The 26,657-nt window shown below is 41.2% G+C and overlaps 2 protein-coding genes across 5 annotated transcripts in view; one reads left to right on the top strand and one right to left on the bottom strand.

Moving 5' to 3' along the window:
- Positions 1 to 26,657, bottom strand: part of dcc (DCC netrin 1 receptor) — a 330,153-nt gene that overhangs the window by 21,943 nt on the left and 281,553 nt on the right. For all 4 annotated transcript variants that reach the window (XM_074617402.1, XM_074617403.1, XM_074617404.1 and 1 more), the window contains exons 22-27: positions 24,787 to 24,852; positions 17,958 to 18,120; positions 17,049 to 17,272; positions 16,430 to 16,546; positions 8,411 to 8,560; positions 4,511 to 4,807 (exon numbers count right to left, since the gene is read on the bottom strand). In XM_074617402.1, the coding sequence (XP_074473503.1) occupies positions 4,511 to 4,807; positions 8,411 to 8,560; positions 16,430 to 16,546; positions 17,049 to 17,272; positions 17,958 to 18,120; positions 24,787 to 24,852 (1,017 nt within the window). The remainder of the gene's footprint in view (positions 1 to 4,510; positions 4,808 to 8,410; positions 8,561 to 16,429; positions 16,547 to 17,048; positions 17,273 to 17,957; positions 18,121 to 24,786; positions 24,853 to 26,657) is intronic.
- The window catches only part of spina (spindlin a), a 391,527-nt gene that overhangs the window by 135,994 nt on the left and 228,876 nt on the right, over positions 1 to 26,657 (top strand). The gene's annotated exons all lie outside the window — the stretch shown is intronic.

Below are 26,657 nucleotides of genomic sequence, written 5' to 3'. Positions count from 1 at the left end.
TCTATCAGTTCCCACGAGTCTCCCCTTTACAGATATGCCCGCTTTATGATAATCACGTGTCGCTTGGGGCAAGTGTTTGCCATGTTATGATTTGAGCATATTTTTCTGGGGGTTTCTGGACAATATTTGTCATTGTTTTGTGTTGTTAATTGATTTCAAATAATACATATATACATACATTTGCACCCTTCAACAGATAAAAAAATGTGTGATTAATTTGCGATTTATTGCGAACAAACATTTTAATCGATTGACAGCCCTTCTTATTATGTCAAATATTTGATTCAGTATGTCATAATCCTAAAATAGTAAGTTTTACTCCCTACCTCATAATTGTATCTTAGTATCTCATAATTTTGTTTTAATATTTATAATTATCCTTTTTTTCCTCATTTTTTTTCTTTTCCTGGTAGAAATGGGCTTCCATAGCATAGGACAAAGAGCTACTTTGAACTTTTTGATTTGAGCGGTGTGAGAGCAGTACAAAGTTTGCAAACTGTACGGTGTATTACAGTTTCAGAACACATTCTGACCACTTCACCACCTTTTTAACATTTTTAAGATTCTCTCTGATCAAACGCCTGCAGATTGAGGAAAAACTCTCGCCTTCTCCACCGTCCGCACAGCTCCATCTTTACTTCACGCCTGAAGCTTCAAAGCCTTTTGAAAAATCTTTTTTTCCCCTTATCTCCCATCTCACCTTCTTGACATGAGGTGGGTATTAACAGGTCGTGTAATATGAGATCTGAGCTTTTACCTGGATTTACCCGCCGCTCTCCTCAGCACTACGATTTAATCATTACATGGCTGAGTTCTTATAATGCTGTTTTATGTTTTCAGGTTATGTTCGTATTCATGTTTTATTTATTTATTGACTGAGTAAATATATATATTTGCTATATATTCACGGTCCGGGAATGAAACCTAATGATTTTGCTGACCTCCCCTGCGGTGCAACCCTCAGGAGAAACTGGTACGGCTTCTGTATAATTTTGGATAAAGAACATTGCAGCCTCTAGACAATAAAATAAAGCTAAGTGTACGATTTGAGAATGACTATAAAAAATCTCTGTCCTACGTGGTTGTCCAAATGTTTGAGATAACCATTTTAAACTATCTGAAAGCTTTTTATTGGTAATAACGTGTGCCCTCTGAGGCGAGATGAAGGCGTACACTTAAAAACATCCATCACAGCTGGCTCTGTGTCGACCTCCAGCTGTGGCTGGAAATGTCTTTTCTCAGAATCAGACATTGAGCCAGACAATCCCATTCCAGCTTCCAGCATTAAGCCGCACATTCAGGCCAATTTAGGTGAGTAACTGACCACCATCATACTTTACTCTGCAGAGGGGCCTTGGATTTAAAAAGGAGAAGGGATCAGTTTAAATATTGATATAGAATTAGGGAGCAGGGGGGTGGAAGTTTCTGTGGATGGTGAAGAAGAAAAAAGCCCTTTGCTGAAAACAGAAGTTGTTGACAATATTTATTTCTAATCTAAACGGTTTTCATAGCAGCAACATAATTGTGGTTTAATTTGTTCCACTCCAGATTCTTTCACTCACTGTATTTTAACTGACAGAGTTTCTGGCTCATATTCTGATCACAATGGGATGTCAACCCTGTCTCCTACAAAATATGTTTATATTCTACTAAATGGGGGGAAACATAATAGATTATGTTTGCAGACAATGTTTTCTTCCAACCCAGAAATTGTGATGCCCTTATATCACATGGATGGGTATACAAAGTTTGACGCTTTGACACCGGAGACGGGGGAATTAGGTTTTCACGTCATGATAATTGTGGCCAAAATATTAACTTGGTGTTGTATTATCACAATATTCATCAAACGCTCCTGAAGGACTACTACGCCTATTAGATCTCTTCTCCCTTTTGGGGTAAAGAAACTCGCTGTCACAGGAGAGAAAATGAAAAAATTACGAAAAGCTGTTGTGTTGTGTGTAATATTCGCTGTCAGTGTAGAAAATAGCTTGACTGGGAGGCTGCTGCTGTAATACAGTCATTAACGTTAGAGCAGCATCAGACTCTCCAACTAAATCTCAGCCTTTAGATCAAACAGTTGGCAATAACATGTTGTATTTGTACAGACAACTATTAGTTAACGTTATTCAATCAAATATGTATAGATGTCTGGATAAGCAATATCCAATAAGGGCCCTATTTTAACGATTATATGCCATTTTAGCATATAATTATTATGTTTATAATAATGTCATTTTTGATAAATTTGGAGATAAATATTGGGGTGATTTGTCAGTAATTCCAAAGAGACTTCAAAAAGGTTACTTACTAATTCTCACCTAATTACCATGATAAATTGTGGACCTGTAAAATGAAGTGTTACCAAGAATGATCCCAGCCACTTCCACACAGTGAGGCATACAGCTTATTAATTAAACATCGGATCGCTACTATGTTATCGGCTGATACCCAAAGCCCAGGTATCGCTATTGCTATCGGGACTGAAACAGTCGGATTGGTGCATCCCTAATAATAATCATCTAGTTCAGGAGACTAAAACACTTGGTCGAGGTTGAAGAAAGATTCACCGAGCGCTTTGAGTGAGGTAAACCTCTTTCCTGTGCAGCTTTCTATCCATCTTACAAACTGGAGTATCAACCTTTAGTCTTTTCAGGTCTCTCTCTCTCTCTCTCTCTCTCTCTCTCTCTTTCTCTCTCTATCTCTCTCTCTCTCATTCTCACCACAACAATCCAATTAAACCATGAAAACATCTCATTCTTTTCACCGAGGGAGTCATTCGGGCTCGGATAAACACACAAACAAGGCCAACAATGAACATCAAACGCCATCGCTCACAAGTCTGTTTTTTTCCCTCCTTGATAGAGAGACGGAGGAGAGGAAGAGGGGGGGGGGGGTCACAGGGTGAGCGAGGGGGTCTCTTTGAGTCGAGCCGAGCGTCGCCTCGGGTGCGCTATTTCTGAGCGAAAGGTTTCCAGGAGCTGAAAATCAATGTTAATCTGAGGCCACCTGGGCGTGTAAACAGAACCATAATGGAACTATATACACCCACACACACACATACACACACAGAGGTGATACACACCTACAGAAAGCAGGAACACACAATACACCTCCACACACACAAACTGTCCAGGGATCATATGTACTGTAGGAGAGTATTTTGTTTTCTGTTCACACTGCTGCAGGCGATCAGAAAGAGAGAATGACAGGATGAGCTATACGGAGGGAGAGGAAAGTGAGATTAAAAGATCTAAAAAACAGACAGTAAGAGGAGAATATAAAAGGGAAAAGAGAGAGAAAAAGTAAAGTCAATAAGACAAAGAGGGAATGAGGGAATATCTTTCGGAAGAGAGAGCTCACGGTGGAACAACCTTACTAACACACTTTATGTTGGGATTTATGAAAGTTTAGAGATGAGAACAGAACTGAGTGAGTATACAACTTCTTCTGTTCAGTTTGCAAGTCAGCATTTGAGAGCAGGTACAAAAAAAATGATAAATTAGAGTAAATTATCACATGCACATACGTACCACACACACACGCACACACTGTGTAGCAGCCTTAGGCTAACATATTTAGTCTCCGTGAATAAAATATTAAACAGAGTGCAGCCGCTCAGCGGAGAGAATAAACAGAGAGTCACTGGAATCTGACAAAACAATCAACAAACTGGAGCTTCAGGAGCGGCTACAGAGTGGAACCAGACGCTGCACTTTTTTCAAAATATTGGTTTTCTCATCATGTTTGATAAAACACACTTATTTTCTTGTATTCGCTTCAGCAGAGGATTGAGACCGGGCTGTTAGTGTTTCATGGATTGAACACTAAATGCAAAATAACAAAAAAAAGCTCCAGTCCAAGGCCGGGGACATGTTTTCCTTGCTGTCAATCCATTAAAAATGAAGTAGAGGTATAAAGTATCAGAAAATGGAAATACTCAAGTAAAGTACAAGTAGCTCAAATTGTACTTAAGTACAGTACTTGACTAAATGTACTTAGTTATATTACATCACTGGTAGCAACCTGTCAATCACAAGGTAGCCCTGCCCTAAAGCATCCCCTGCTTTATGGTCTATTTGACTCTAAATGGGACCATAATTTACTAAATGAACATCATGCTGTATTGAAGAAGACTTGAAACTAACAATTGAGACCATAAACTCATGTTTACAATGTTTACTGAGGTAATAAATCAAGTGAGAAGTAGGCTCATTTTCTTATAAACTTCTATACAATCAGACTTCTTTTTGCAACCAGAGGAGTCGCCCCCTGCTGGCTGTTATAAAGAATGCAGGTTTAAGGCACTTCCGCATTGGCTTCACTTTTCAGAATCGGAGTTTGCCGCCTGGTCACATAAATTCAAGTCACGTTGTGTCTTGTAATGTCATGTGACTCCTGTTCACGTCACGTTATATCACGATACATCACGGTACCTTATGTAACATCACAAAATAATCCGGGTGTTTCTTGACCTTTGATTATTGAACAACAATAAAGCTGTACTCACTGGATTGTGGCATCATGGAGGTGTACACCTTGGGGTCGATGGTCCCCATGGGCGGTGGCAGCAGCGGGTTGGTGAAGCTTCGTAGCGGGTGGGTGGGCCGCACGCAGGCTGTTGGGATGGTCCGACCGCTCCCAGCCTGGGCCTCCTCAGCGGCGACGGTGGGGGCCCCTGGGATCTGGCCAACACCAGGAACGTGTTCCCCCGACGGTGCGGAGGAGCCGGGGAGGAGCGGAGCGGTTTGCTGGGGCGGAGGCTGCTGCTGGAGGAGAAGACTGGTGGAGGAGTCTGAAGGCATCGCTGAGGAAGAGAGAGGAGGAGATGAAGGAAGTTAGGACAGGGGGTAAGAGAGTGAAAAGAATTGTTGTGAGGATGAAAAGAGATGAGAGATGTTAGGGATGGATTTGGGGATGGGAGGAAGGAAAGAATGGGGACGGAGAGAGGGAAGGACAAAACAAGAGTGAACACTCATTTGGAGAAATGTCATTTACATACTGAAAGGCTCACAGATCTTTAAAACTGTATAGTTCAATTAATTCGTTCAAAACATCGATCTTTTCCTCATGCGCAAAAAAACCCTGCCAGGTTTGCAGTTTTCTTCTTTTACTTTGTTGAGTGTGAAGTGTCTCACTGGCGTTTTCTATGTTTTCTCACTGTGAAAAATCACCTTTTATCGTCAGAGAAACATGTGAAAGAAAGAGGAAGAGGAGCTTCCTTCTGAAGAAAAGAGAAACCGTGTGCAAGAAATATGCCTCAGATGTGACATGAGGGATGAAACTCCCCATGTAGCTACAGCCAGTCCGATCAGAGCGAACATGGGAGAGTGAAGACAGCCGGTAATTACATGTAGAGCCGCTGTGTGTTCATCAACCAGCCAATACAGGAGGAAGAAACGAGAGGAAAAGCTGAGCGAGAGAGAGAGTGTGAGAGCCACTCCCCATGGGAGGAAGAAGAGAGACTGAAGAGGAATAAAAGTCTCAGAGAGCCCTGAGAAAAAGAAAGAGGAACAATAACTCAGACCTGGTAAGTTTAGCAGCGAAATGACAAGCCTTAGAGGAGTTTTTAATTGTTGTGTTTTTCCACAGAAGAATGCTCTTTTTTTGTTATCTCAACTCATCAGGAAAGTGTGAACAAAAAATCATTAAGCACGGTGGCCCTGAGAGCTCAACACGCTGCAAATTAAAGGGAACATTTGCAGATTGTCAAGCTTATGTCTTTGTATATGAGTTAGGGATATAGTGCAAAAAACAGCTGCCGTTCTTCAAAAATCATAGAAGTGGTGTTCATTTGTGAAGATTATCTTAATGAACAAAATGTGCAAGTGTCATAAACGTGCCACAGAATTTTTTTTCTGCAATAATCCAGAACCCAATTTACCCCATTGGCTTTTTGTCAAGGTAACCCAGGGCGATGCCAACTTCCTGGTAAGCATACAGAAATATAAGTCATCTCTGGAGCACCGCTCAGCAGCGAAAATGACACCCCAAAATGTGAGTGCAGAGGATATTACGGACGAAGATTTTTTAGAGTGTACATCAGTGTTTTGGCTGACTCAGATATTCAGCCGGAGAGAGGCTGCTCCAGGCTGCAGCTGCAGCGAGGAGGATATGGCCGGCGGGTACCCTCCAGAACCTGAGCTGCCGACTGCTGGTGCCTTTGCTCAAATTGCCCTCCGTTGCCAACAGAAACGTAATCATTCTGCTGTAATGAATGTCAGAGTTTTTGTCGGATGCTGTTGCCGACGACAACGCTGAGAGCGAGTCATGTCTGCGTTGCTATGCATGAAAGTTTTCCTCCTCACTGGGACAGAGGTGTGCTGGAGACATTCTCCAGGATCCCGAAGATAAACTGGAAAAGACGAGGGAGGGCGACTTTTGTCATTGTAATTTACTAATTTTTGGTGACTCACAGTGGCTGAATGGAAAGCATAAAAAGTGTGTTTAGACATCGAACACAGCAACACAACATCTGACATATTCTAATGTATGTGCAGAGAGAAAACAAATCCACTGGTTAGAGATATTGAAGTAGAGAGGAGCAGTGATTTATTTGATTATCTTTTTATTTGCTTTGTCTGCAGAGGAAGGCGAGCTCCTAACAACAGACTGGTTTTATAACAGAGTGAAATGGGTTTTTTTTTTCTCTTCTGTAAAGTCACACAATGTACTTTTCACTCTAAGTGTTCCTCAGCATAGAAACACAGGAGACTCCTGGACAGACAGATACACATCGCATCACTACATCAGCAGTAAATCATGCCTTTTCTGACTTAGCTCGCACATAATTTCCCTGTTAACTTTCTTTTTAAAGGTACCCTGTGAGACTTTTGACCACTAGTGGCACTATAGAGCAATGTCTCAATGTGCGGGTCCTTGTTAAGGAGGTTATTTTTTCACTGGTGTTGGTTTGTTTATCCGTTAGCACGATTACTCCAAATGTCTGCGACTGATTTGAATGAAATGTTTTGGAGGGTTGGGGTGTGGCACAATGAACAATCCATTCGATTTTGGTAGTGATCTGTTTATGATGCGGATTCAGGAATTTTTTTAAGGATTCCGATCAGCCAGAACATTAAGACCTCTGGGTATAACACATGCACAGTGTGATGACGCGTTGATGACGCATGACCCCACCTCTTTCCTTCAGAGAGAAAGACAGAAAGAGAGCGGGGGGTTGACAACTGTGAAATTACAGTTGAGTTCGACCAAAGCACACTTGGTGATTGTTGGAAAGAGTAACGACGACGGTTTAGATGAGTTTTATTTTGTTTCTGTCCAGTTTGAATGAAGCGTTTTACGACGGCAATCTTACTCGGGCACCTTGGCGGAGGTCTGCGCTCTCCGAGTGCCATTCTAGTTTAATATAAACCAGCCCTCGTCACATGTCATGTTGCTTTTTCATACGTCAGCAGACTAATTTGCCTAATCTTTGCAGGTCTTTAGGCCGCGGTGGAAACGCAGACAACGGTGGGCTGAAGGAACCTTTTAGTTCCTTAAAAAGTAGTTCCAGGGACTAAAAGTCTTCTTGAACGTCTTCTTCTTGTCAATCTTGAACCTTTCACTTTACAATCGGTGAAGCTCAGCGTCTCATTGTTTGTATGCCTTTAAACTTTATGTCATCTCCCTCATTAACTGCCTCTCTATCACTTCCTCGTTATATCTGCCTCTCCGTCACCGCTGCCCCACACCACCACCTCCACCACCGCCGCCACCACCCTCCTCCCGTCAGCTCATTGCAAGTGTGCATTCTGCCATCAGCTCTCCTGCTGTGTCGGCTAATTCAATGACACCGAAGCTTCCCCTCGTCTCTCTCTGCTGTTGTTAAATCACTGATACAAGCCGACTAGGAATTAGCCAATTACTGAATTACTGAATTACTGCTCCCCACCATGTCGTTTAGCATTTAGCTCTGCAGCAAAATGGGCTTAAATACGACAGGGAGGGGGAGGTGGGGAGCAGCAGCGGAGAGAGAGCTGGAAAGATTAAGATGTTGCGGTGTAAGCCCTGTTGTATTTATTAAAGGTTAGGGTTGTTTTATTAGTACAACGTGTAATGTTATTAACAGTTGCAGTGGTCATAGCATTATGATAGTGATACATTAATACAGACCATTGGCTGTAAGTCCTGCCCCTTAGTTACTGTTGCTACACCTGTCAAGCTTTCCGTTCTTAAACAACACATAATGCAGTTTCAACCAGTTTTGCCATATTGGACTACTTATTAATAAGTTAATAAGATATGCAGTATACAGTGGTTGACATTTGTGGTGTAGTGGTTAGTCAGGATGCTCTGATATGGTGAAGAGTGGTGAGAACGACAGATGTTAAAGTAATAGAAGAACCTGGTGTGTGTCTCTATCTCTACAGTAGTATTCTCAGAAGTATTAGTAGTAGCATTGCAGTACCTGGTGTGTATCCTCTGTCCACGGTCAGGCTTGGGAAGGGCATCGGTCTCAGGCTGAACTTGTTGTGAGTAAAGCCGCAGGAAGGTGAAGGCAGGATACCAGGATACTGAGAGGAGTCCAGAGCAGGCACCGGGATGGCACTGACCACCGCTGAAATAGAGGGACAAAACAGCCAGTAAACCAGGCTGCGGCGGTACAGACACCGCTGAAACACAGGGACAAATCAGCCAGTAAACCAGGCTGCGACAGCACACAGCAGATATATTTCAGTAAAATAAATACCTGACAAAAACAAGGCACATGATACAAAATGAGTGAATGACTATCCATTGTCCCTGTTAAATAAACAAATAAATGAATCAGTCCTGTTCATTGATTAGCAACATTACCCACATTGACAGAGAATTACTGGGAAGGACACCTCTATAAGCGGTACAGAAAAAAAACAAATCAATAATCTCCCAGTATAAATAGTAATATCAGCCAACTCTAAGAGTCAGTCAGACAGACAGGAAACCAGTGAATACAGCAGAGTATGCAGTCAGCCAGAGCAGAGAGGAGGAAAAACACACAGGAGAGCAGCCAGACCAGACAGAGTTCATATTGTGACCTTGAGAGGAAACTGCAGGGAGTCAAACTGATTACACTGCCTCAGGTACACAACACACACACACACACACACACACACACACACACACACACACACACACACACACACACACACACACACACACACACACACAGGCCTCTTATCCTCTAAACAGGCTTGAAGAGACAGTGTGTATATGTTTGTGTGTGCATCTCTCTCATGCATCCCATGTTTGAGTCTCTCTCTCGCTGTGCCTTTTCAAACACACATCCAGTCATGCTAGAGATGCGTTTTACAAAGTCAATGTGTGTTTACCAGCCGCGACAGCATGTGGGTGGTATGTTTTTTTGACCTTGTGAGTCTGTCTGTGTGTGTGTGTGTGTGTGTGTCATCATGGCAGAATGTTATCCTGGAGATGCCTACTGTAGCGGCAACTACCACAGAGGACGTTTGGAGTACTTTGCCAGGTGTTTATATGTCTGTCTGTGTCATTTTGTCACCGTGATAGTGTCGCAGCCGAGCAAGAAGCAGTCATGAATCTTTACAGTTGTGTAGTTGAGATCAAAATGAAGGTTGAGTATGAAGATGGGTGTGATCTGATCAAGGGCACCGGAAGTAGGGGGGTAGGAATTGGGGAAGGGGCCATTGGCTTTCCCTACTTTAGCCCCTGGCCCGATTTGGCGTCATGGCTGCTGTGATCCTATCGCAAGATCAGTGTGCAGTGATATATGTTTACATTGGGGCTGTCAATCTTATATCTTATCTTATAAACTTATTTAATCGGGATTAATCAAATTAATCACACATTTTTTTTCTGTTCAAAATGTACCTTATTGCTTAAATATGGTTATAATTATCAAAATGACAGTGAGCAAATATGCTTGCTTTATGCAAATGTATGTATATATTTATTATTGGAAATCAATTAACAACACAAAACAGTGACAAATATTGTCCAAAAACCCTCACAGGTACTGCATTTAGCATAAAAATATGCTCAAATCATAACATGGCAGACTGCAGCCCAACAGGCAACAACAGCTGTCAGTGTGTCAGTGTGCTGACTTGACCATGACTTGCCCCAAACTGCATGTGATTATCATAAAGTGTGCATGTCTGTAAAGGGGAGACTCGTGGGTACCCAGAGAACCCATTTTCATTCACATATCTTGAGGTCAGAGGTCAAGGGACCCCTTTGAAAATGGCCATAACAGTTTTTCCTTGCCAAAATTTTGTGCAAGTTAAGGAGGTTAATCCTTCGCGACAAGCTAGTATGACATGGTTGGTACCAATGGATTCCTTAGGTTTTTCTAGTTTCATATGACGCCAGTATCTTCACTCAACCTTTAAAAGTTGGTCCACTACGACCTAAATATCGCAAGTTGCGTTAATGAGTTAAAGAAATTAGTGGCGTTAAAACAAATTTGCGTGAACAGTCGTAATTTATATCTGGCTGCCTGCTTAGTTGTAATCGATCCGTTCTCACTCCCAACTCATCAAACACTGACACTTGGTCAGTGCCCCTCGGCATTTGATACCGACACACGAGGCGCCCTTTAGCATCTGTGTGAGACCTACCGGGGTTTCAACTTGTGTCCCGAGTGAAACCAAGTCAGCGTTGACTTATTTTGCACACTGCACATTATGAAATGTCACGAGTTATCAACAAAAACATACTTAAAACATTCTCTCCTCAGTTTCTGTTACAACGCTGCCTCGATGTGCAATACTCTTTACGTAACACACGTCACTAAAGCTTTTACAATTGAATTCGAAACGACTGACAGGAAAGACGGAGGGGGGAGGTAGTTTTCCTCTGCCTCCTGCTTCCTCTTGTTTTGAACCACTTTGTCTGATTTACTAAACCCTGATCAATACCAGTATTGATTGTAAACTATTGATAATCTGGAAGCAGCAAGGCTGTGATCAGCAGCTTTAGGTGTGTGTGTGAACTGTATTTGTGCTGTGATCATTGAAAGAGAAGCAGGGTTTGATTACAGCAACGGGGACGACCAGAGATGAGCAAGTCTGATCAATACCGTTATTGACTAAGAATATTGATGAGTTTGGTGCAGTGAGCTACAGGTTAATGGAAGTGTGTGTGTCTGAGAGAGAGAGAGAGAGAGTGTGTGGGGGGTCAGAAAAAAGTCAGAAACGCTTTTAAAACACACAGGTAGACTGTGATAAAAGCTGAAACAAAGTGATAGAACCAGAGACAGAAAGAGAAGGAAACCAGACAGCAGACACAAAGTGATAAAAACAGAAGGTAGATAAATAGATCAGTGGGTCTGTGGTCTGCCGAGTAGAGATGTGGCAGCAGAGGGAAGAAAGTGAAGAAGCCTCGAGCTGCTTCAGTAACAGAAACAAGAGCGCGAAAGAGACAGAAGCAAAGATAGAAACAGTGCCGACCCTGCAGGCGTTTTAAAATTATCACACGATCAACATCGTTGGTTCATTATCTGCAAGAGGTTGCAGTTTGGTTCAATGCTTGCAATATTACACCAACAATACAAATCCAACTCAGAAGAATGCTCATCCATTTCACTCTACACATCTTGTATTTCACAAAAACCTGTTATTGGGCGTAAATGAAGCATACTAGCACAAAAAAATGGGAGTGTAGACCATTGTACATTAATAAATGCTGTTAGCTATTGATACTACTTGATTTAACCCCTTACCATTCTGCGCTATTTTTTTAGAGGGGTATGGATGGAGGATAGGGATGTTTAGGGGTAGAGAAATAGTCAACAGTGGATGTCACATAGAAGTGGTGTACACCATCTGAAAGCTGGGAACCTGAAGATTAATTTGAGATGCAGCTCAGCACCGTGTGTCATTATTCTAGTCATTAATAAGAAATACAAATTAATTAATAAATTAAAATAAATTGTGAAAGTGTATAAGAGCGTAGAACATTATGATATAAGTTTGCGATGTCCATTCCCATGCTCACTTACTGTATGTCTCATAAATTGTTTCAATTTTTGGGTTGATACCATTTGTTACACAGATTTGGTGCTAAATTTAACCTTTTTTACCACTCAAGAATTGATATAAAATTATCAATAATCCCTCCAAAATACCACATTAACACACCAAGACCTTGAGGAACATCATAGAAAAAGCCATGCTGTGATTTGGTTTAAATTCTTTTTGACATTTGGAGATTTCTGCAAGAATTGCATTTGTTGGTGATTAGATGGTGAGCACTTGTGTTCTGGAAACTGCTAAAAAAAAAACTTATTGTCAATCTACCTAGGAAGGCCATCCATCCTCATTTGTACATTAGCGTTCTATATTGATAATGTCATCTATGAAAGGATATCTGAAACAGGGCACTACGGGTAGTTCTAAATCCAGTTTTTAATTAGGTCGTTGCAATCATTTAAAGGCAGTACTGCTGATTTGTTCAAATTAATCTAATAACTAGAAATTAAAACATCACTGTGAATTTTCTAAACAAAGGTCGTCAGCATTAATTTTCATTTCATGAAGATTTTGATACCTTTATTGCATTTGGTGAGATTTATTTTCCTTTAAGTTATTTTTGAATCTGTTTTTCTCTACAAAAACACTAGACGAACAGCCAATACATCATAAGCTCGGCCGTAGCCGACTCTGTCACTACTGTTGTGGCTGTAAAACGGTGGACACCGTTTGAACGTCACAAACCCCCACAAACTGACTCAATCCACTATCACAATTTTATCAATTGGGTCCGATTTTAAGTCTTGAAGAGCCGCACAGTTGAATTATTTTATCCTCATTCAAGTTAACATAAAGTCGTTGTGTTGTGCATGCTCAAAAGTAGCATGTATCAATAATAACAAGTGTCGTATCTACTGTACATATTGCCCCGCCCTAATTTGGTGTCTAAAACATGTATGTTGTCAGTTAAAAACATGCTAACAATTGTAGATATAATGGCTGATTATTGTACTGCTGGACTTTTGTCGTATTTATCAGTGCAACAGGAATGAAGAATACCTTTTCAAATGTCAACATCGCAAAGTAGAAAAATAGAAAGTCTAAAAGCATCAAAGCTACAGAGGTGGAAGAAGGAATGAAGGAGGACACGAGACCGAATGAGGAAGTCTTCCTCACTGAACTTTGACAAAAAGATAAAAAAAAAGTTATGAACGTGACAGAAAGCGAAACCGATAGAAAGAGAGTAAAAATAGATCAGATTAGAGTAGAGGACAGGTCTGCGTGTTGGCAGAGGGAACGCCTGAAGACTTTTCCTGTTTTTATCGTGACCCACATATCACACACACATTTACGTAAACACACAGGAGGGCTTGTCACATGCTAGAAAAAATGATCAGTCACCAGCTGACTCACACTCTCCAGAAAAGAACACCCGGCGTAGTAACCTAATTGTTGCTGTTCAGAGCAGCAGCTTCGGTTTGTTACGGCTGCAGTAGACGGCAACACCACGACAGAAGAATAACAAAAAAAGGAGGACACGAATCCTTAAAGACGGACTGCGAGCAGGGTAATTACAGAATGAAACTTTCAGCTCAGAGTGATGTGACTGCACACACACACACACTCCACAGAGAGAGAAAGTAGTAATTAGATGATGTGCTTCTACACAGACTACAGAGTGTTCATGAATGTGATGTGGTGTAACCTGCAGATATTACATAGACAGGTGGATCTTAGGGCTGTTAATCACAAATTAATCACATTTTTTACCTGACCAAAATGTACCTTTAAAGGAGATTTGTCAAGTATTTAATACTCTTATCAACATGGGAGTGGGAAAATATGCTGCTTTATGGAAATGTATGTATATATTTATTATTGGAAATCAATTAACAACACAAAATGATCTCACATATTGTCCATAAGCCCTCACAGGTACTACATTTAGCATAAAAAATATGTAAACTTAAGGCCAACAGCTGTCAGTGTGTCAGTGACTATAACTTCTAAGTGATCAATGAAGATTAAATATTTAATCGATTGACAGCATATAAATATACATGTATATATATATTACTCATTGTATATTTAAATTGTTTATTTATTCTTATTATTCATTATATATTCACTTTTCTCATCACGAATATATATTTACAATTTTATTCATTTGCAATACTGTCTACCGCAAATTTATATTACTTTATTTTATATTTTAAATTGCACTATTTTATGTCTTAGATTCTTCTTTTAGCTTTTACTTGCATGATTTTCATTCTTAATACATATTTAATGAGCATTGCCAACGACTGCTTCACTGTTCATTGTTGTGAATGAGATAATAAAGGACTTGAAACCGAAAATGGAATTGAACTCTCTCTTGAATGTCTCTCTTTTTCACATTTCTTCTTCATCTCTCTCTCTTTGTTTTTCCTCTGCCCACCCTCCTCTCCTCATTCACTCATCTTCAGATCCCTCTCCCCTCTGTCCTCGGAGTCAGTCTGAGGGAACATCCAGGCTAATTATCTGTGTGGGAAAGTGTGTGTGACTTTCAGTCTATGTGTGTGTTCTCTCTTCCCTCAACTTCACTTTTGCATAAAAGACATTTTACATCTAAAAGCACCCTGGGACAGACGGAGAGGAAGAGAGAGAGATGAACTGTCTGACCACCGTCGTCACTCTTAGACACCCCACTGACGCAGACACTTGACGTTCCATGCACCAACAGGAAGAACCATGACTATAATATAAAGCTTAATGTAAAATATATTCAGTTAATGTTGGGACTGGTCCTGGATTTAGGAATCAGGTATTTACTGAGGATCTGTGGACTTCTTTGGGGTACAAAACAGTCCTTACAAAGGACCACATTGGAATTTACCACAAGGGTTCCTACACATTTTCCATTTCAAAATTCAAAATTTTTCCAGACTCAAATTTCCAGACTTCTCAGTAGATTGTTCAGACCATTTCTGACCTGGGATTTGTGACTCAGGATGCAGAGGATGCTGTGACAAGACTACAGTGCTTCGGCGTCTTCGTCGCCTCTCCCATGGTTGAGATGTCAAACGATTTTACACAAAGTTTGCATCCAGCTCTCTTTTCCCATTTGGAATTGTTAACCAACCAGGCAAACCTGTGTTTGGGATTGTAAAGCCAGCCCCATCAGAAAACACCCATTGTGGCTGTTCAGTCCACAAGTCCTACGCAGAAAGGTGGACGACGTTCCACTGTGAAACATCTTGCAGTTGGGGCAATGTCACTCTAGGTGAAAAACAATTATGCCACCCTAATATTAGCAGCTTGGACAGAAATCCACCCTGGGACTTCGAGAGGCCATTAATCCATCCATCCATTTTCTTCTGCTTACCGGGATCGGGTCGCTGGGGCAGCAGGCTTAGGAGGGTATTCCAGACGTCCCTCTCCCCAGCAACGTTTTCCAGCTCTCCCTGGGGACCCCGAGGCGTTCCCAGGCTAGACGAGATATATAATCTCTCCAGCGTGTTCTTGGTCTACGTCCTGGGGCCTCTTACCAGTTGGCTGTGCACAGAAAACCTCCAGGAGGCATCCTGATCAGATGCCCGAACTGTGACTAGTGGTCTAGCTGGCCCCAGTGATCCTGTAATTTTAACACTAATAGAGTTTTTCTGGTATAAAGAGAATCTGATGTTGCTGAAGACCTTCAAGAAGCTTCATAGTGAATGATACCTCCTCAGTTTGTATCAGGACGTAACCACTGCACTGAATCAAAACAAGACCGGCCAGCTGGGCCACTAGTCACAGTTCGTCACATTCACGATGTAAATGTCTGAGCCAATCAGATTTCAACCAAAATGTGGATTAAAAAATTAGGAGGGGCCGCTCGTATCCCCCCCCCAATAGTGAAAGTATTAGATTTGCCCGGTCTGACAGGCAGCGTTCTGCTCTGTGTTGTCAGCCTGCAGTTTTTGGTTACTTTTTATTATTATATTATTATTGTTATTTAGCTCGTAATGAAAAGTTGGCCCACATTTCGCTGCCCTTGCCAAAGTGCCGCCCTGGGCAATTGCCTAGTTTGCCTCTATGGATGCGCCGGCCCTGGATTTGACGTACAGGCAGCGTTGCGTAGGAGTGCGTTCAGTCGCACGCCGTAGCCTACTTCTTGCCTCACTTTCAATGACACTGAGCTCGCTCTGGCCCGCGCTCTTTCACACAGTGGTAAACATTTTGGCTGCACTTGCTGCTCCAAACGCCATGAAAAACACGCTTGTATAATCAATTTGTTTTTAGAAATTCTGAATTTCTAAAAACAATTATTCTGAACAGAATAGGAGCAGTAGTCTGGAAACAGAAATGTTTTTCTGTACTCGCTTTTCTTTTTTCCATACTTATCCAGACCTGGAAATTACTAAGATCAAATTCCATACTTTTCCATACTGCGTAAGAACCCTGGACTATTTTTTTGTGCAAAGAAAAACTCCTGAGAACCAGAAAACACGCACGCACAGACTTGTGTTACTTACGTGTGTTGCTCGGCTGTGAGTCCATAGGAATCATCATTTTGCCTCGTGTTCCCCTCCTGCCAGCTAGGGAGCGATCCAGAGTGGAGATGATGCTGGACGCCTCGTCACCGTCGGCTCCTGGAACATCAGAACAATCAAATATGAAAACAGGGATTCAAACTTGTCTCATTTTCTCTCCCTTCTTTAAGCTGCCAAAGGAGAATTTAAAATGAGCTCAGCTAATTATTTTCCTCGGGGAGAATTCATTTATATATTTAATACTTAATACACTCGTGATGAATCAGTCTTCATTATACAGCTAATGTAATCAAGGCTTGTAATGGATATAAATGAATCAGTTAGCACCACAGAAATGAAGAAAATAAGACTATATTTAGCATGCAGATTATAAAATGAATTTCTAATTTAATCTAAGTGTTCGACATATTGTGGACATTTTGATGTTGCCAGGCAACATAGAGATGAACCCTATCATTTTTTGCATCTAAAGACAGACTCAAAGTTAATAAATAAAGCAAAATGTACTTTATTCAAATTATTAAAGAAAAAAAAAACAGTATTACAAGTAAATAAAAGTTAGTCATGGTTATTTAAATAACTAATAACATCCATCCTGTACCTGAGTGGCTGCTCTTGCTGCCCATCTGGCTCTCTGATTGGCTGTGTGCGACCTGGGGGAGGTCCTGGCAGGACTGGAGGGGTGAATCCCGTCCAGACGGGGCGACGCTGGGAGCTTTCTCCAAGTTCTTCATCTCCATCTCCTCGTGATGGATCCAGAGGTCAGGAGGCCGCAAGTCCTTCTGGCTGCCCTTCCTCTTACTGGCACTGTGGCTCGCTCTCTTCCTGCACAGAGGACGAGATTATAGGCGAGGAAGTCAGCGCGCAGGTAGGAAGGAAAAGGTAAACATGTGAAGAAGAACACACTGATGAATTGATGTTAGTGGACAACACAGTGAACCACGGGTAGACTGCTATTAGAGTCGGGTCGCTAGGCAACCCTCCAAATCCCAGCAGAGCATGAACGCACCCGTTCACCTGTACCATGACGGAAATGTACATCCACCATAAAACCATTTGCCTTGCTCGTGTATGCTGCAATTTACACAATCAAGCCGAATAGAGATGAAGACAAACAGACTATGGAGGATGGAGAGACGAGGAAGACAAGGACTGTAAATTTATGAGCTGATCTGCTGTTCTGCAATTTAAATTTATTGGATTTGATGAACTGGATTATAAAATAATGCTAAACTGGATTATACCAATTGAAACTGGTCAAACTAGATTCCAAAATAACATCAGGTGAAATGTCATGAACTGGATTTTAACATATTACAGATTGAAACAACATGAACTGGATTAAAAATAAAACAAAACTGAAATCTGACAAATGGGTTTAATAAATAATACCGTCTGAACCGTCAGGAACACATTTGAAAACACAGCAACCAGAACAGATCATTAACCATCTGCCTCGTTACCCTGACAGCTGTTTGCTGCCATCACACGGATGAATTAAACGTCTTACTTCCTCTGCTGGGCCGAGGAGCGCCGGGTGCAGATGAGCGCCACGATGACGACCACGACCACCGTGACGGCTCCCACTGAAACCACGATGATGACCAGGAGGTTACTGTTCTTTTGAGGCGTGGCGCTGCCGTGAGGTGGACGCATCTGACCAATGGGAGACTCTGAAAAACATACAAAAGAGAAGAGGAGGCAAGAAAATATTGAGTACGAAGTTTTTTTTATCTGAATTAAGGGTTTAAGGATTATGAAAGTCTATGGCTGCCAATATTAAAATGAAATAACTTAATTCATTTGAAATCAGATTTTTCACTTTTGGGTACATGACATATAAATAACTAAGTTGAAATGTTTTTATCAGATTGTCATGTTTGAAAATACAATTACTGCCAACACTGAAATTAAACATAGAACTTGAATGTGAACATTTAAATTTCAGTAAGCATGAAAATGAAATTAAAACTATTTGAAACATGTCCTGATTTTACTTTGTTTCTTGTGAAAATAACGGGGGCCTTTTGTATTTGAATTTTTATACTGGTCTATTTCATAATAGTTGACTTTGACAGATTTCACAATACATTAACCAATTTCTTTCTCAAGTTTAGTTACAGTACACTAAAATGTATTTGTCAATATAGTATTTATTTTTATTTTACTTTTGGCAAGAAATAATCCTAATTTTTTCATTTAAATATTTAAAATTAGCAGTTACATTTTGTCATACGTCATATACACAGAAATGTAAAATCACATACAAATTAAATTAAATTATTTCATTTTAATATGTAGATTTAGGATTAAAAATAAGATTTCTATTAACCTAAACTGTTGCACTTGCATTTTGAAATGTTGAGAGGTGAGGAGCAGCACAGAAAATACAACTGAAACATAAACACAGGCTAATTACAGTAATACATGTAATCTCCATGATCCCGTTAATCCACCTTATTAAAGTCTTTTAATTAAAATGTACAGTCCATAAAAGAAATAAAAGAAATTGTTTAGCCAAAGGAAGGAAATCTGTTTTGAAATTTAATAACATAAACGCACACAACTACAAAATAAAACCCTCCAGAATTAAAACCCCGAGTGGTTACGTTGGACTGAAAACACGAAGCTGCTGCTGCTGTACCAATCAATACACTGTATGTGTGTGTGTGTGTGTGTGTGTGTGTGTGTGTGTGTGTGTGTGTGAGCGTATGACAGGTGTAAAGGCAGAAAGGGGAATTGATGACACGCTCTGTCATTCATTAACTCGACCTTGGAGCAGAGAGAGAGAGAGAGAGAAAATAGGAAACACCGGAGGAGCATAAAGTCTGGATGGAGGGGAGAGGGAAGTGTGTTAAAGAGAAAAAGAGAGAGTAGAGGAAGACAAAGAAGTCGAAGTGGTGGTGGTGGTGGTGGGGGGATGATAGAGAGGAGTTAAGAGGAAGAGAAAGGGCAAAAAGGTGGATGGAAGAGGGGAGAGATGGAGGAGATGGAGGAAAGACAGATTAAGAAAAATATGTGTAAGAGGCACTTTACCTCTTTCACCTTCTCTCTCCCTCTCTCTCTTTCTCTCTCCATTCAGTCGTCTCTCTCAATGAAAACCACAATCCATCACAGCTTAGAGCTGCAGCACAAGGACCACAATAACACTTTCTTTTCTTCTTCTTTTTTTTTTTTTTAAAGTTAGATTTCATCATCTTTTTTTCACTTTTTTTTTCACATGCTATTTCAAACAGAAATCTGACCCTTTGCTGACATTTGTTCTTGTCTTCAAAGTGCGATAGTAAAGGTCGTGGAGGTCATTAAAATCCAAAGGTTTCTACCTCTGGGGAGCAAGAATGTGATCAGAAAATGTGATGGCAATCTGACTAGCAGTTGTTGAGATATCAGTCTGTGAATAGAAGAGTGGGATGGATGGACTGACATACTAATCACTCTGCTCAGGCCCAGAATAGAGGAAGACATGACTTCCTGTCATTATCATCACATCATTGGCTACAAATGTTTTACGCTTTGTTAAGGAATGTTGTACGCCAATATGAGATTTAAATGAAATCCTACAGATGTGATTAGATCTCTCAACAGTGGGCGACATACACCTCCCTTACCCATTCTGTTAGATCAGGAGGAGGAGGGTTACATGAAAAAATAGACCTCTACCACATTTCTTGGAAATGTAAACAAAGTGTTTGACAGCTGAAATCTAAACATACACTTCCTACTATGATGTTTCTCTGCTCGCTACCCACAAGCTAACAGTTTATGTAACGGCGCCAGAGTTCAAGATGAGAGAAATAAAAAATGAAAAGATTTGAAAAGATAGTAGTAGTAGAAGTAGTTAAGAAAAATAACTCAACATTTGAGGTGACATTTAAATATAGCACATGACACATATAATCACTGCACTTTTGAGAATTGTTTCATGAAATAAATCTGAATTTTATGGACCGTAAAAGAGAAAATGTCATAGTTGTGGATGACTCCTATGAGTGACAGGAGCAGCCGCTGACAGAGGAAGTCAAAGCCGAGCCGCGAGCAACATGTATGTTAGCGATGATAACGGGTAACACTAACAACCTGTGCTGAGATGCCCCTGAGCACGGCACTGAATCCCCCAGCGGCTCAGAGACACCGTGTGGAATAAATCAGAAGCCCTCAGCTGCTCAGTCAGTTTAAAGCCACAACAACATCAACAAATCACAAGGGGCGACAGGAAGTTTAGAAGTCCTCACGAAGCCCAGAAATCCAGCAGGGAAACAAAGCTGAAGCAGCTACAAAGAAAGTCAAACAAAGCACCAATGATGAGGGATTCCCACTTATTTCATTTATACATTTCTTTTTTTGTAGATTGGGACATGAAGCCCCGTATCACTGAAGGGACAAATCAAAGACATGATCGACTGCTGAGGAGAAAAAAACGAACCCACCTCCTCTGAAGAGAAACCAGAGGAAGGAAATCAGGGCTTTAATGTGAACATCACAAACATGTACAGTATCTGTCAGACCAAACAATGGTCATATTTTGATCATATCGTGTTCTATTGGTAATATTCTCCCACTATCCTTCATGGACAAGTATTAAAATCTCCTAAATGAAACCTGTAAATGTTCAAAGGAACAACAAACGTTCTCCAACAGAATCAGTCTGTCTCATCAGCACCGACAGAGATGGTTGATGGGATATAAAACCATATCCACTGGCTGAATTACAGTATGTGCTGTGGTTTCTACCATCATACTGAACAGTTTCAGGATGTTTGCATCCATGTTAAACAGTACGGGGTGTGCCCTGATTGGATAATTGGAACAACAGGTGGGAGATAATGAGTGTTATTTAGAAAGCCAGGCAAACAGGAATTTAGATATGGAACTGCAACACCTTAATGAAATGCAGCCATTATTAATGTTATTAATTAAAACTATGCTTTTCCTGCTATGCCATGTCAAAATGTCTTTTGTCAAAAGACTTTACTTTTCAGAGGCTGTAGCAGCTTGTCAGAAAGGAGGCTAAATAATGCTCCGAAGTTAGGCTAAATTTTGGTGAGGAAAAACTGGCATGGCCATTTTCAAAGGGGTCCCTTGACCTCTGACCGCAAGATATGTGAATGAAAATAAGTTATATGGGTACCCACGAGTCTCCTCTTTACAGACAGGCCCACTTTATGATAACCATATATGCAGTTTTTTGACTGCAGTATAAATGTGTTATTTTCGCCTACTCTAAAATTATGTATTTGAATATTTCTGCATACTGGGGTCCCTAAACAATCTTGGAATTATATAAAGTGGGTGTCACTGGCGGACGAGTCGGCATGATGACGTATAGTAGATGAGACTAAGGCTTCACATAAAGGCTTCAAAATTCATGAGTGGGGTATTTATTGATGTATTTTATGTTGTAGAACAAAATCTCTTAAGCTTGTGTTAATCAAAGACCTTTTTTCAAGCATCTAACTAAAAACCCATTCAGAAACTCATTGACCTACAGACGAGGGAACAGGCGGCTTGTGAGAAGTAACGCTGAGCAAGAACAAGTGACGGTCCGCCAGGGAGTAAAATGAAGAAGTGCCGGTGAGTATCGGCCCACCTCGAGCACTGCGTTACATTATGTTATAAGTAATAAACAATGTCAATCCTTTTTGTACTAAGTGTGAAGCTTTTCGTATGAGGTCAGGCGTCATACAGAGAGGGAAATGGTTGTACATTTCAGCTAAGTGAAGTTTCAGGGGAACATGAGGGGTTCAAGATGTTAATGTCTTCCATTAAAAAGCCCTTCTGAGCAGCCAGTCTTTTGCTCAAAGCTGAGATATTTTACTTTAATTGCTTGAGTGGTTTGAAGCTCTCAGCCTCGACAACAGCCTACATCACCTCCTCTGGAGAAAATGAGAGAATAACGTTTTAGCGAATGTGTATATCAGCAGCCAAACTGTGCGACACACAGACCTGCTCAGACACTGTCAGTGGATCAGAACCACATCAGAACACCTGAGTTCTGTACAGACAGTAAACGTACTGCGACGTGATGGAAAGAGTCGGTGGCGGGGGGGGGGTTGACTATACTCTGTAGGTCGTTTTTCAAGCGAGAGGAAGCTCTGCGATATAAAGGATGACACCGCGTTAAAGATGAAATACGGCGGAGGTGATGAACGAGGCTTTGCCCTCGCTGACCCGCCATAAAGCCCGAGGAGGGCGGAGGTCAGAGAGGACGGATTTATGATCGCCTCCGGCAGCAGCAGCTACAACACTGACAAAATGTTAGAGAGACCGTCTTTAGACACACACACACACACACACACACACACTCACACACACACACATGCTGCTCAACTGTCCTCCAATGAGACACTGAATCACTGCCAGCTACCGACCCTGACCTCTGACCTCTTTGCCGAGGAGGGTCTAACGGAACAGTTTTTCTTTAAATAGAAATGAGAGACAGTTATGGTTATGATCATGATTTGTATTGTTAGCAGTAGCTTTAGCTTTAGCAGTAGTTTCAGTGTTGCTGTATTGCTATTAACTTTGGCATTAGTGTGTGTATTAACATTAATATTAGCATTAGCACGAGTGTATCCCTTACCTTTAACATTAGCATTAGTGAGTCTGTATTGTGATTGATATTAGCATTAGCATGAATATTATCTTTAGCGTTAATGTTGAATTAATGTTAGTATGGGCTATAATATTAGCATTTGCTTGAGTATTATTATTGCTATTAACTTTGGTATTAGTGTGTGCATTAACATGAATATTAGCATTAGTGTAGGCATAAGCACTGATATCAATGTAAGCCTGGGAGTGCACATTGACAATAAACTGGACTGGACTAAGAGCAGACAACATCCGCCAGACAATGCTGAGGAGGTTTTATGAGTTTGCGTCAGCCGGTGCTCTCCTGTTTGCCATTGTGTGCCGGGGAAGCAGGTTGAGGGTAGCGGAAGGACGCCGACAGACTCAACAAAGTGATCCACAAGACCAGTGAAGCTGTGGGAGTGAAGCTGAACTCTCTGGCGGCGATGTCAGAGAGGAAGATGCTTTCGAAGCTACGTGTCATCTTGGACAATGTCTACCACCCACTCCATGATGTGCTGGTCAAGCAGAGGAGTACATTCAGACTCATTCCACCGAAAAGTCATTCCTGCCTGTGGCCATCAAACATTTCAGCTCCTCCCTCACAGTGTCAGACAATCTGAGTCGATAGACTGACCTTTGAACTTATTTCATCCCTGTCAGCAGCTATAACCCCATACTTCATTTATATCTTCAACTGTGCAATACTGATTTAACAGTACAATAAAATTGTGCAATAATTCAACTGTGCATTTATTTATACTGTACATCAAATCTAATCTACTTATTCATAGGTTACTATTCTTTTTTCACTTAATCATAGACCCCATTTTTCGCCATTATTATTATTTACACTATATGTCGTAGTATACATTTTTTACATATTTCTTATTTTTATTTTTCCAAATTTATTGTTGTTATATGTTGTAACACAATGCATATATTTTCAGATGCTTATTTCTACTTTCTCTTCTTTCTACTTGCATTACTGAGCCTCCTTCTCGACAAGCTAACATGACATGGAATGGCACCAATGGATTCCTTAGATTTTTCTGTTTAATATGATATGTGCAACTTCACTCTAGCTCTTAAACTGAACCTGTTACAGCCTCTGAAAGACAGTACAGTCGCAGGTCTTAGGGGGTTAAAGGAAAATAGTAAAAATGTTCTCATGTGAATATGAAATGTGTGATGCTGTAATAATAATCATTCGTTACTGTCATCAGAATTATCATATTCAAGTTGGATGTTCCTCGTCGTAAAAGCTAGAAGCTCATCTTTTCCCCTGTCATTGTCCTAAAATTATTATCAATAATATTGTTGTTGTTTTTGGCGCATTATATTAAAAAATACAAGCGGGTGATTTATATGCCACCACACTCTTTTAATCCTGTTCCTCCATAAAGTTTATTTTCTCCAGTTTGTAAAAACACTGATTGATGGTGAGATAGTGAATCTAATTAATTTCTCCTGCCGGCGGTGATACGACAACAAACAGGAAGCAACCCTAACGGACTGTAAATCAGCGGGCTGCAGCTTCCCGTCAGGACGCAGCTAGTCATTAAACTAAGTTTAGACATGACTGAGCAGAGTGATCAAAGAAAAAACAACTGAAGCGCTGTGAATTAGCTCAGCTCTCGGGAGATTTGGTTCCATTGCAGTAAGTATAGTCCAAGAATGAACACAAATGTGATTCTACTTCCTGACAGTCGGATTCGGTCAAGCAGAATAACAGTGTCTGTGTCTGTGTGTGTGTGTGCGTGTGTTACCGTTGATGCTGCTCCTGTCGATTAGATTGGTGTCAGACGGCCAGTAGGCGTGGTCTCCCCCTCGACCTGCAGATACAAGGAACAAACAGGAACATCAGGAAGGAACGAAAGAAAAAAATAGAAAATGGCGGAGATGAAGAAGGAAAAGCTGAGAGTCATTTTGCGGATGAAATAGGGGGTTCGGACAGAGAGATTGGTTCCTTGTTAGGAAATAAATTACTTTGTTAAGACGGTGCGCACACGCACACACACACACACACACACACACACACACACACACACACACACACACACACACACACACACACACATACATTCATCTCATACGTGTGCTCCCTCTCAGGTTTTATCGACCTTGCCTGGATACTAACACTTCATGGGTTCTCATAGTGAGGCCTGTAGTATTATTCCAGTAGGAGATTTTTTTTGTCTTCTGGATCTCTGGGTGAAGAATGAAGCTGCCATTTATAATCTGCTGTTTACTTAATGAGATTTGGAGGCCACGGGGTACATACACAATGTAAAGAGAGCAGGAGAGGGGCTGTGGGGTCAGGGAATCAACAGGGGCCTGACAGCAATTTTGCTTTGGAGCCTCTTAATAGGCTAATCCAGGGAAGCCTGCTGAACTCTCGCCTTACCCAAAACATTCTCACTCACAACTTGTCAAATTCCTCCGCTTGCAGTGCCCCTCGGCATCGGAGACCGACGCACGGGGTACCCCTCTTGCGTTACTTTTGGACGGACCAGGGACGGCGTGTCAATATACGATCGTTACATGCATAGTGTCCTTTCAAAATAAATTTCCGTTTTCACAGGAAGCAACCACTTAGTTAGGGTTAGGAAATGGTTGTGGTTGACGCTAACTTCACCGGCTAGCGACTCTAGCGACCACAACCTAAAAAAATTGCAAGTTGCGTTAAAGAAATTAGTAATTGCCATTATCGCGTTAACTTTGACATGAATTTTAAAGAATAGTTAAACAAAATCTTCCCTAAAACAAATGTTTTGTGTCTCTTTCCCTAGTTAACTAACCAGCAGTTGAGCCAGTACGTGAATTTGGAACACTGGAGGAGGAAGTCAGAAACAAATCATCACAGAGGCTGCCAGAGAACAGAGATTGGAAACTGACGAGAGAGATTTCCAAAAACCTCCACACTGTCGCCCGCCATCACGAAACTGAATCTGAAGACCTTAACATCTCAAAGCCAGACACAATACATAATTCTCCCACATTTTAAAGCTAAACGCTGGTTTCTTTCTCCCGCCACCCAGCAGCAGCAGCAGCAGCAGCAGCAGCAGCAGCAGCAGCAGCAGCAGCAGCAGCAGCAGCAGCAGCAGCAGAGGCCGTGGCGAGTTTTGATATTTTTTTGCAGTTTGAAGCGACAGAAACTAGTTTGATTAAAGCTGGATTTTAAAATCTTCATGTTTCTGAAAACACACACACACACATTAATTATCTTTCTTGTCAGCCTGTCTTTGTGTGTGCATTAAACAGTGTGTATATATGTGTGTGTGTGCTTACAGTGTAAGGCTCACAGTAACAAGGCTGAACATCAATCTTCCCTTCTCCCCTGACAACGCTTCTGATTTATATGGAGAGGGACCGCAGTGTGTACATGTGCACATACCCCACCCAAGCACACACACACACACGAGACACACACATCTGTCGGTGACAAACAGCACCATTTAACACCCTGACACCGGAGTTGAGACTCTCCGGTTCAGTGTCCCCATAGCTTCACTGCACTTAAGTCCAGATGCACTGAAAATTCCCAGAATGCCTTTGTAGAAAGCAGTGAGCTCATTGAACAAAGGTGGTCTGAGTGCCATATCCACCTTGTATGTTATGGTCAAGTATATACTGGGAC

The sequence above is a fragment of the Sebastes fasciatus genome, chromosome 19 (genome assembly GCF_043250625.1).
Source record: "Sebastes fasciatus isolate fSebFas1 chromosome 19, fSebFas1.pri, whole genome shotgun sequence".
NCBI lineage: Eukaryota > Metazoa > Chordata > Actinopteri > Perciformes > Sebastidae > Sebastes > Sebastes fasciatus.
This window is presented reverse-complemented; position numbering and strand designations above follow the sequence as displayed.